Here is a 13,314-nt window from a genome sequence, read left to right on the forward strand (position 1 = left end):
CACAAAACACTGACTACATGCAAATCACACGACTTACTGACAACATGGAAGTCACATGACTTATTGACAACATGCAAATCACACGACTTACTGACAACATGGAAGTCACATGACTTATTGACAACATGCAAATCACACGACTTATTGACAACATGGAAGTCATATGACTGATTGACAACATGCAAATCACACGACTTATTGACAACATGGAAATCACATGACTTACTGACAACATGCAAATCACACGACTTATTGACAACATGGAAGTCGCATGACTTATTGACAAAATGCAAATCACATGACTTATTGACAACATGGAAGTCACATGACTTATTGACAACATGCAAATCACACGACTTAATTGTTCTTAAATCGAGATTTTCCTGCGGTGAACGATACGCGCTAGCCTTGCCTCATGGCGAAATCTCGCTGAACACACTCAGGTGGGGTAGGGTGAGGTGGGGGTGGGTGCAAGCTGGCTCACACCACAGACGAACTTCTTAATTTCCTAAAAAAAAAAAAACTACTCTAGCTAACTATATGTGGTCCGCTGGTCTGAAACATAAGAACTGTTCCGGTGTCCAAAGAAGCAAGAGAAGTCTAGAACCTTCCCACTGGCTGTGGAATGATGAACTGCATCCATGAACTCCCTGAAAAGCTGTTAGAGGATAGTAAAAGTAGAGCATCATGGGACGCTGTGAGAATATCAAGGCCATCCAACCTGACCGAGAGCTGGCTGTTGCTTGCTCCCACTAGCAGGGGAAGAAAAAAAAAAGTGGACTTGGAAGAGTTTTGTAATATTCAATCTTTTTGTTGCTGGTTGGCAAACTAAACTATCTGCAGAAGTAGATTAATTTACGAACAGTGAGACATATGGTTAGGAGGTAAATGAAATCAAATCAGTAAGGCCGATAAAATCATATCAAATAACAGCACCGGCATTTGAAAACATGTAAATAATACTTTTTTAATAAGCCTTAATCATGTGACGAACCTTCAGTGCGAAGGGTAGAAAGTGGCAGAAAAAAAAAATTCTGACGTAATAACCTGTATAACGAGTGAAACAGGAGTTGCTTTAAGAACTAACGTCCATCACAAGCAGGTGACAAATGCTAAGTGGAATAAAGTAAGGAACTAAAGTTGAGAGAGGAACCACACACGATCGCAATATTCTGAGCATCACCGTCACCCGCGTAGAAAATTTGCCGACATAAGTCAGCACACGCGACAGCCAACAACAAACATAAAGGCGGATCACTTAGCCAAACCTAGCACTGCAATCACTGATATCACTGTTTACCGACTCCCTCGACAATCGAGCTACAGTAGATGCACAAGCCTTGCATGATGGTCCCGTCCTAGCGCTGAAATCCCTCCCACTCCTGGGTTGACGAAAATAAGTTATCCATCGATGAAAACATCAAATTCCACCTCTGCTCTGATGGAATTTTGTATGTTTTCACAAACCCTGTCAAAAGTCATAGGCAATCAGACAAATTACAATAAATGTAATTACAAAAGTGATGATAGAGCGAGACCCCATTCATTGCTAGGCGTGATGCAGTAGCCTCTTTGTTGAGGCAGTGTGAGGGCAGACGTAGGAAGCAAAATGGACTTCAGAAAGACCGAAACGCCGACAATAAAGGCAGCGGCTTCCTTGGGTCGAGCTCTAAGCCTGTTGAAAACTTCCGCGCACGCCCTCCCGGCTCCCTTAACCCACTATCTACTACACTGCGCACGCCCTCCCGGCTCCCTTAACCACCATCCACTACACTACCAGAAACCCATCTACTAAACTTCACATAAAAAAAACACTACTTTCCAAGGACGACCTGTTAACAACTACCAACAATTAATCACAATATACAGGACTGGCCCTCACTTAAGCCCAGATATGGTCACTAGTGACGCAAAAAAAATATCAGTGAAAAGAATGGTCGAGTCATCAACTATACCGAAGGAGAATGTAACCACACACAGAACAGTAACTGAGAAGCAATGAAGCCAAGAAAAGAATAATAAAAAGAACACCGTCACGAATATTCAGTTCTTCTTGCACGTTAAAGGTAATGTGAAAGTTGCCAAGAGAAAGCCTATCAATGGTTGGAAAATCTCTCAAATTTCGCTCCCACGGCATTCCCTCCAAGGAAAGCTAAGCACCCAACTACTTTAAGAGACACGCGAGGGCGCAATGGCAAGCACGCAAACATAAGCACGAGCCCAGATAGTGGTTAGCGGTGCTACCTACTAATCTTTCTGTTCCGACCTGAGGGCAGCCGGATCACAGCTAACCCATCTGTACATCCTCCCCTTTGGGATAATCAATGAATCGGTATCTGGCGTAAACTGCCTCTGTATATACACAAGGTACAAACACGGTACATATATATTAAGGTTACGACACAAAAGCGTTTAAAAGCTTTTGTTCTAAACACACATTTGACAGCAACAACGACGTAGACACTACAGTCTTCCTAATAATCATACTCTAACTCCTTCCATCAAGACTTACGAAAACGAGGAAAAAAGAAAAACAAAAACTGGCCTAACTACCAAACGCAGCTTGGATTAATGTCGTATGTAAAACATTTCATATCATATCTGACACTAATAACGCCGCTTCGCACCTGAGACTATAATTCAAATGTTTATAGACCGTGGATAACATTCCTTAAATTACGATTAAAATCAAACATACTTTACTGAAATATTATGGTTGCTCAAAAGTGAGCAAATACTTGATAGAATACCGCACTGGTGTAGACCACAGGTGAACATTCCTTCGGTAAACTGTTAATATCATACGAAAAACAATATATAGAACAATGATCGCGCTATCAACAAGTGATAAATATCCCGTGATCATTGTTCAAATCTCTCTCTCTCTCTCTCTCATATATATATATATATATATATATATATATATATATATATATATATATATATATATATATATATATGTGTGTGTGTGTGTGTGTGTGTGTGTGTGTGTGTGTGTGTGTGTGTGTGTGTCGTCATCTGTGAAGGGAAATCACACTTCAATATGGATTACCTAAATTCCTTTTTTCTCTCTTCTTAGATACCGTTATGAAAGAAAAACGTAAGAATGATTAAAAAAAAAACGCGCCATTGAGTTTCTAATGGTTTAATGATACGTTATACGATCCGAACTCGTCCAATGCAACATACATCAGGGTCAGCGGTGTGGGTGACTGACCCGTGATACACTAAGGTAACATGACTTCACCCACTCAACTCATGAGGTATGTAAGGCTTGAATGACAACAATTTATCCTAAGGCTAAATAAGATTAAACTATGAAGGGAAGCAAAGCGCGAGGAAAACCTAGAAGTTATATTCCAGCACACTCAATGCAAACAGCTGAGCGCAATTTTCATAATTAATGAGATATTTGATCTCCCTCACGCAACCTAAGAACCCGTCCATCTGCGTTTACAAGGGCAAGTTTTACGTAACAATTTATGCACGGTATGAAAATACCAACAACTTCTTATAATTAAAGCCACGTGTCCCCACTGAAAACTGGATTAGACTTCATAACAAGACTAACATTCGCAACAAAACTATGAAAACTCTGAATACATCTTCGGCTAAGTCACTGGCGGGGATGAATCTATTGTACAGCACTCAGACGCAAGGTATTTGTCAATGAATACCTACGGCGAGATCTTGACGAAAGGCAGGACTAACGTGCACCACTCACCTGACGAGAGTACAGAGTTCAAAATAACGAGCGGTGTGAGTTAAATGGTCAACATTTTAAGATGTAGGGTGTGTCTGAGCTCGTTGGCCTGGCGGCCAGCAAGCCATTTTGGATGAAGCTTGGGATTAGCCCACAACAGACAAAACTGAGGAGGTTTACGGAATCTAGGCATCATTCCCCATTTCTCAGGTTACTTTCTTCCAGCTTTACACTCTCGGTGTTCTAAATACTAGTAATCCAGGCATGGGACAGATGACCTCTCTCTTGGGATACACCGTCTTATTCATAACATTAAACGACTTCGTGTAAATGACCATTACACCTCAGCAAACACAACTCTATATCATCAACATTGTCAACAACGACGACTATTATGATGAATCCACACCAAATATCCGGTACTGAGCCTTGACATTTGAAGTTTATTGAGGAACACGAATACCTTTCCCCGTGTACTCAACCCATCGATTCTCGATAACCTTACTCGATGCAAAAAGTACCCACACGCACACATTCCAACCTCAACTCAATTATATCAATCTTTGGACAATATTATTCCCGAAAAAAGTATCAGCCGAAAACTTATACACAAACAGTATGATACATTTGTGATACCATATAAACTACCGTATGGTACAATAGGGAAGATGCATCATGTGGAGAATTTTACTGCCTTATCTCTCTAGCGGGGAGGTCATGTAAGCTAACACCAAGGAGATAAGATTAATATCATGGTAGCATAAAGGTCAAACATCTGCAGCAGCTTCATGGCAAGCCACCCTAAAAGTATGGTAAATACCATTTCCGCACCACAACTTCGTTACACAAAATACAACAACCGTCAGATACTATTAAACAACAACAATCTCAAATAGTCATATCTGGTCATCTCCAGGTCATTGCTGACAGTCCCATGCTGCTGCTTAAGTAATTCAAACCCTAAAGATGATCATCAACCTATACCCACTCCAAAACATTCCTCAGTATCAGATATCTCCCGTTCTGATTAAGATGATAAGGAGGCGAAACCCTTTACAAAGCCGTGCTCTAACACACACACACACACACATAGAACAAGCACAGTTCACTGACCCAGACACACGCATGTTGCTATATCATGGTGTGCGTGATTAACAATTAAGTATCCATACCACAATAAACTAAGATTAACACACACAATAAGTTTATCTAACAACTAACAATACACAAACATTCCACCCAGTAGAGATATTAAACGGGCAAATCAAAGAGCCTTTACGCATTTACGTCATCATTACCATGGCAACTCGAGTCCGTGCGGAGAGAGAACATACAAGTATACAAATACAAGCACACATGTTACGGCCCAAGTCTCACCTTCGTTTGAAAGTCTGGACGAGAATTCCAAGAGTTTTCCAATTATAACCCTGCGATAGCTTGGGCTGCAGTAAAATCATAATAATTTCTACATCAAACAACATAAGGGAATTTACGGGATGAGAATATCTGCTAAGAAAGAATTCCGATACAATTTTCACCTATGAAACCTTGAGTCCTGACTTAAGTTCGTTGGCCACGCTTGGTGCACGTGTTAGTCCCATCTTTCAATAATCAGCTACACCTGACACTTATGACATTAACGGGAGAAACCATTACTATCCCCTTTCCAAGCCTACAAACCATAAAAAATTACTGGATAGGACAAACGACGGGAAAAAGTGGAAAAAAAAGCACAAACTGAAAAGATGGACCAAAACCAACAGTAGTATCTTAGCACATGGTAATAAATTCCACCCCTTCACTGATGACAGAGGCGCCAGACTTGAGGAACGCGTCGTAATCATTTCTGCGAACTCATACAACTTCACTTCACACCCAGGTAATTATGAAATAATGGACGCTGTATGACACATTTCTTTTATCAAAATATGCATATCGTTACTGTAAAATATATAACGACCGTAGGGCACATAATATACGTGCGTTACGACTACCACGTGATTCCGAAAAAATGATTTCGATAAAATACATCTATAAGCCAATATGAGAGAGAGAGAGAGAGAGAGAGAGAGAGAGAGAGAGAGAGAGAGAGAGAGAGAGAGAGAGAGAGAGAGACATCTATAAGCCAATATGAGAGAGAGAGAGAGAGAGAGAGAGAGAGAGAGAGAGAGAGAGAGAGAGAGAGAGAGAGAGAATCCTTACTAACATCTAATAGGAAAATTTGCCATGAAGCGGGCCGAATACGTAATGCTCACCTCAAGCTGGTAAACCTACCTATCTATCTACAAATACCTGTCTTTGTTCACTACCAAAATTGATCAAACTGTTCTCCGAACATAAGGAGAGAAACATATGGGATACTAAACCCATAAGCTCAACCTAATTGTTGTGAACTGACTAGGACAGACAACTCTTCACTGCGGTGACAATTGCTACTAAATTACGGATGGTTGCTTCAATCTCGAGGGTAATGCCACACCTCACTTCCACAAAATGTAGTGGGAAACCAAATTGTAAATGCACAGGACATACGACTATCTGATCCACTAATGTACAGATGCACGATCCAACTGCCGCATATATTTTTTGGCACTGTCACTTCTACAAACAAATCCATCACGAGTGTATTTGCAGTTCATCAGAAACTCCATTTGCTTTGTTGTTACGGGATGTCATAAAAAGTTTCAAGGACCTGATGGCATTTGACTTTACTGAATTCTAATCTAAGCAGAGACTATTTTCAACATTTACATCCCTGTCAACAATTACTAACCTACAACGGTTTGAAGCACCAATCGTCAAACTCGAGGCCGGTCACTTCTCCCGAAGCTTGCAATAACTTACTTCGCCAGATCATGACGAGTACACTTGATTTATTTTGCGATGATATCATAATTAATTACATTATATTAGGCCCGGCAATACAATGTCAGGGTTGTTTACGTGGAAGCTAAAACATCTGATAACAAAGCAAGATCTTACTGAAGTGCGATGGCTTTAAACAACTGGGATGAGATATGGCTAAATGTATAGTGAAAGGAACATAGAGAAGTTAATGTTCGATATGGGAGACATTACTGAGCGGTGAGACTTTCAGCGGCTAGGGTTTTTGAAGGTGAAACTGCAAAGGTCACCAAGATGTACACTGGGACCAGATATATCAAATCTTGGTCAACTGATGTGATCAATGTACCGTTACAACCTCGGGATTTCTTCTTTCAAAGCATGACACAAAGGACCCTAACTCGTTGTCCATCATCGCATTGATCTACAGATTCTTTTCTGGAATGTTAATGTAGCATTTGCATAATATAATACTTTTATTCTAAAGCACTGATGTCTGCTCCTGATGCTACTTGTATTTTGTTAAAGTGGGAAACGGTGAACAGGTGAAAACAAAGAGGCCCCTTCATCCTACAAAAATTCCCCAAGTTTCCCTGTAACATTAGAGAACATTTACCACGGATGACTTGGTAAATGCCAAGGTATAAGGAAGAATTCTATTTAGCAGGCTTTACAGCTAGACTTCTGAAGAAATTAAGTAAAAGAAGAAAAAGAAAAAGGTCACCTGGTGTGGTGAGGTTTGTTGGTGGAAGTGGTTCAAGTGACTTTAATGTATGCTTGTGAAATGTGAGTCTGTAACTAGAGTGTAGTTACTAAAATGGAAGCAAACAATATGAATTTTGCATGTTGCTGAGATGAGAGGACAAAATAGGGATACTGAGAGCATGAAAAGTTATCAAAAGTGAAGTATCAAGGCTGAAGAGCCACAGGATAAAAAGTACATCCTATGAGACTACATATTGTAAGAGTCATCCCTGCCGGACCTGGTAAGAGTTCCAGTCTGGGCAGCTGGCTCAAAGCCAACTCAGCTGTTCTTCCTTCCATTTAGGGTTGGTGAATAAATGTAGCTGGCAAAAGCTGGGGAAGGTAAACTAGAGAAAACTCTAATACTGTTGTGGGCACTAGTCTTGATGGCTGATTCCATGCGATCTCCGCATCTCTAACACCATTATTCCCCTCCAAATTTAATAGATTGGTTCAGGTACATATAGCTTTAACATTACTTATCCACATCCTGAATTTCACTTTTAAATAACATTTATGCACTGCTCAAAAAAGTGTCACTTTTCAATGTACACATTAAATTGTTTCATGTATGCAAATGCACACAGTAAATGAGGAAGGCTTAAATTTAATAGTTATCTCATACAGTTCAACAGAGTCTAGTTATTAGGCAACTCCACAGTACTTCCAAGAAGTACAGAATACTGTCCTGTTTTCTCATACATTTCGTCTTAAAACATATTTTGTCTCTGTACTGTGTTTAATAATAATAATAATAATAATAATAATAATAAATAAATAAATACATACATACAAATATATATATATATATATATATATATATATATATATATATATATATATAAAAACCTTTCAGAAGTGTCAGATGCATATCATGAGGTGCATTTTGGCCATCTGGTATCATATAATCATATCTTGTCTATCAATCTAACAACAAGTGGACTTAGACTATATATAAAAGTATTACAATTTACATATAAGGTACACCTGGTATACATATTAACAAGAAACCATGCTTGTAAAAAAAATTTTTCTCTAAACATGATATTCTGTATACCACCTTGTGGCCTTGAATTTCTACCCTTAAGTTACTTTCTAAATCTACTCAGACACATAACTTCCTTTGGAACACGCGTTACAAGTAAGGTGTATGTCTATCATCCAGTCTTCTGATACTCGGGACACAATACACAGCACATAAGACTTATAACCTAGCCCCTCTCCCTTGAAAATTTATGAGGTGCAGATTTATACCTCTGGTACAAGTTTGGGGTAAATCTAACATCCCAGTCACAATAACATTCCAGTGAATAAGACCTTGGGACCCTTACCTTTGACTCATTGTCCTTGATAAAGCTTAGATCAATAGTAGAAATTTTTCTGAGTACGTGCGGTACTACATTTATCAGTTTCCAACTGCCCAAGCATGACATGCCCATAAAACTGTTAAGCAAAATTGCATGCAAAGAATTATGGACAATCTCTCCCTCTGCTTTCCAGCACAAGAGCACAGCAAAACTACACAGGAAGGGAAAGGAAAGTGGAAACAAGCAGAGGGAGTTGAAAGTTGTGTATGAGCACAGGATGTAGTAAAGAGCATATTGACAAAGTTGAGTAAAAACACAGGATGTGGAAAGGGGCATGCTGACAATATCCTCTACTGAGTTTTGGAACAAAGGGTTACATTGGATGGGATTATGAGACAAAGAATAAGAAAAAAATAAAAAGACAAAGATAGACAGCCAGACAGATGGATATTATCTACCTGTCTACAAACAAATAAAAGATTTTGCCATCATAAAGAGCTAACATACAATGCTTGTTACACATGGCTTCACAATACTGTCATTTATCATCATGCATAGTGCAAAAGCATCAATCTTGGTTTCATCTCGGATTGTTCTTAACTATTTATACAGCCCTATTCTAAAGGGTTCAACTACTATTTCAAAAGGTTCTTTAAATTCACTTGGCAAGGCATTGGAAATCTTTCTATATTTCTTGCTGGGCTCTAATATATTCATATCTGAACTTTCAAACATAATATCAATTCAGAACTTTTTGGTATACTGTAACAAAACTCTAAAGCATAAGTCTATAAATTTCAAGTGTTTCTTATGGTATATCACACAGCAGAAATAGTTTACATAATAGCTCATACAAACGTATCCAACATCTAACCATATGTTCTTTTATCAATAGCTCAAAATATTTTGTACATCTGGAATTATGTGTCAGTGCAGCCTATTCATAAAAGTAATAAGAAAAGCTTTATGCCTTTAGTAAGATACTCAAGAAGCTTTACCTTAATAGCATTTCTTACCTTCTGGTATTCTCTGAAACCTATTACATTAATGGGCAGAAGAGGAGATCAAGGCCATCCCTTTATCAACTTATGAATAATGATAAAACATTTTTGTGACAGCAAACACTTAGTATATATGTATATCAAACAAATGCAAAGTATTTATCATTTTTCTTTTTTATCCTTCAAAAGCACATAATTCTTAGGTATGTCAGGCACTAAAGATGAAGGAAAATGCTTGGTTAAATAAAGTAAACAATGGAAATAATCTCCATAAGATCAACGCTAAAATACTGTTAATCACAAAAACAATGATAATAATGCATTAATGTCAACAAAATTTATGAAACTCTCACCCACTTTCTCTAGGGGTAAAGTTCACCTTATATTCAGTTCCTTCTTAGGAATATCGTTGTCAAGGTCTCCAGCAAATTTGCCATATACCTTCCAAATGTGCATTAAAAGTAGGAATACTGACTTTTCCCAAGTAAAATGTCATGAAATGATTCATTCTCAGCAATATCTATATCTAAAAACACATTCCTGAACAACTTATTTCATCGATAAAAAAATGTCCATGAAATGTCATATAAAAACAGAGGTCTTACTACACAATCTACACGACCACAATGACTAAAGAAAGAAGCCAAAACAGTGAGTTGTATCTAAAAACACTGCTAACAAGGTCAGTTTTACTCCTATAGAAAATCTGATGAAATCTTTGAGTTCTGTTGATTCTTATGAATGATATTCCATGGTTTACATTAACTTCAATGCCTTTCCACTTACGACTTATCTTGTGTTGCAGAAGGAAACAAGGTCAGTTTTATTCCTATAAAAAATTTCATGAAATTTCTAAGTTCTGTTGATTCTTATGTATGATTTTACATGGTTTGCATTAACTTCAATGCCTTTCCCACTTACGACTGTGCCGTTCTAATGAATGGAAATATTCAGTGCACACTAACCAATATGATTAATCAATATTCATTAGCTGATAATGAGGCAGCCTCAATACAATTTTACCCATTTACATTAGAATAATGAGAACAATTTTCAAATTGCGTAATTTTTCTACACATCCTTAGTCATGGCATCTTAAATCCTTACAACCACAATTTTTCACCTACCAAAAGCAATCCATAGTGTCCCACAGTTTTTAAAATGGGATGTCTTTCAAAAACCTATAGACATAATTGCAAAAAAATGGACACTGTGTAATACAGGTATCCTTCACCTCAAACTTTCTTTACCTAAACTGCACTGCTCCAGCAAAGAAAAAAAACAAACAAAAAAAAAAACAGACTTCCTGAACTACACTAAATCACTTCACTTGCATTCCAATCCAATTATGGTCAAGCTTAAACACTATCTAATTAGCTGAACAAAACCTAAACTCACCTGAATGCAACCACCTCACCATTATAATATTTACAAATGATTACATGGTGTCCCATCAACAATACCAGTAGTTTCTTACACATGAATACCATAATTATTGGAGAACAAACTACTGTAGCCCAACATATGTCTAGCATGTGTATGTCAATTACAGCCAAGGTTTAAAGTTCATTCAAGGATGTATAAAAGGAAATATACATACATATTTAATCATAAGCCAAGTGAATTCTTCCAGCTTTCTTGGGATCCTTCCTAGTAATTCATCTACAATGTGTTTTCTGTTATTGTTCATTCGCCATCCACTTATAAGTTATCAATCTATGGAAAACATTTACTTTACAGGCACCACATTAATATCAACAAAAGTATTTTGATGACATGAACATCAATGAACTTCTTATACAACGCAGAAGTTAACTGGACTGAAGTCGTGTGATATGTATCATTTTTCTTCTTATTCTACAAAAATTAACATGTGACATTAAGAAGAACTATAAAGATGACGAATAATGTACAAAATAATGTAAAAATTGTGAAACAGTTGCAGAAATCAATTGAACTTATGAAAACCTCACAAAACATCTCACAGCTGAGATGTATAAAAATACACCATCCACAATGTGATGCTGCTGAGGACTCTGTGGAAAGACTGATTATTAAGAGGGCTGGGCAGTAGAACCACCACCCATATAAAGTGTGTTGTCTGTTATGTCCTTGTTCTTTGCCAGATGGCACGACTATTACACCATTGGTGTGTCTGGCATATTCTGATCATATCAGGGGAAGGTTCAAATTGTATCTTGTATAACAGGGGTAAGCTGGAAGAGGTTTACACAACTTTTGATTATTTCTACAAGCGCTTCACCTACTTTAACATCACTTATCCCCATATTTTCCCCAATCTTCACATTCTGTCCCACTAACATTGGATAGTGAAATGAAAAGAAGAAAAAAAAAGGCTCAGTATAATGTGGTGCCAACCCAAATCACTTCTAAAAGTAAGAGGTACACTAATATGCATTTGTTTCTAAATCCATTATATCTTTGTTGTAGCTTATGGCAAAAGTTTACCAACTACAGCATACAAATCCGTGTAAGTTACATCAAATATTATCCAAAAGTACAAAGGTCTTAATTACTCTGTCGACAGAGGACCAAGCTACTGTTGTACATATTTGTGTCCATAATAATATGAATACATTGTTAAGTTTTATTATTACTATTATCATGAATTCTTTAAATTACTATTATCATTAATTCTTTAAATTACTATTATCATTAATTCTTTAATCACTCTTATCATAACAGCTAAAACTCATGAAACACTTAAGTCATATCTAGGGGATTGAATCTTTCTCCAGTTTCTTTTAAGTACTGAAAACAACTTTATGACTCATTACATGATAATAACCAAAATATTCCATCCAGAAATCAATTATATGATCATGTTCAGCTACAATATCTATCTACTACGTTTACACGTGTCTATTTGTTCAACATATATATGAAAAGTGTTACGATTCATTACGAATTTTACAATCCCTGACCTCTTGAGTAACCCCAGCAATTAACAATTTGATTTAATTACCACGAACACCTTATCATCATCGGCTTCAAAATATAATAAAATGCAACCATGGTAGTTTCCTTTGTTGAGAAAATTAGGAAATTAACACGATACAAAGTAGTCACTCAATCGGGGTACTACCACGGCGAAACAGTATATGTATATAATCATTTATTCATTTTCAAAGACGAAGCTTCTCAATATGCAACCTCTTCAGTGCAAAAATGGAAAATACGGTGATGAACTTTGGTGCTTGTCATATGGGAGGTTGGGCGAGGGAGGCAGGGCAGTAAATACCAGGCCTCACATCTCCGCTAGCTAGGCAACACATCTCACCCACTTCACCCATCTCTTGTGTAAACATTAAACTACAACCTCATACTTTCCCCTTACATTGCAGAATTACACCTACGTATCTATATACAAAGTAAAGTTATCATGAAACTGGCACATGTTCCATATGCCTACAACTTGCCACGGGTATTAACTGTGCCCCTCCTACCAAACAAATTTTTACGATGTCTTACACCTGTCGTAGGGTCTCTTACCTCTATCCGGTGGCGGGAAGGAGTTTAACTGTTCCTCATCGCGAGACACTTGCGTAATAATCGATGAGGCATCCATTGAACCATTTGCTTAAGAGTTACGTGAGGAATAAAGTCCTAAGTTCATCGGAAACATTTAAAACTGAGTAGAACTGTGTACCATCCCACCAAACCAAAATGGCAGCTGAACATCTGAGTCGCTCGT

General features: G+C 37.6%; 1 protein-coding gene across 1 annotated transcript in view; it reads right to left on the reverse strand.

The window, feature by feature from the left end:
- Positions 1 to 13,314, reverse strand: part of LOC139758801 (carboxy-terminal domain RNA polymerase II polypeptide A small phosphatase 1-like) — a 57,620-nt gene extending 44,306 nt beyond the window's left edge. The window contains exon 1 of the mRNA XM_071680617.1: positions 13,113 to 13,314. Within this exon, the coding sequence (XP_071536718.1) occupies positions 13,113 to 13,188 (76 nt within the window). The 5' untranslated portion in view covers positions 13,189 to 13,314. The remainder of the gene's footprint in view (positions 1 to 13,112) is intronic.

This window comes from Panulirus ornatus, chromosome 31 (genome assembly GCF_036320965.1).
Source record: "Panulirus ornatus isolate Po-2019 chromosome 31, ASM3632096v1, whole genome shotgun sequence".
Lineage (NCBI taxonomy): Eukaryota > Metazoa > Arthropoda > Malacostraca > Decapoda > Palinuridae > Panulirus > Panulirus ornatus.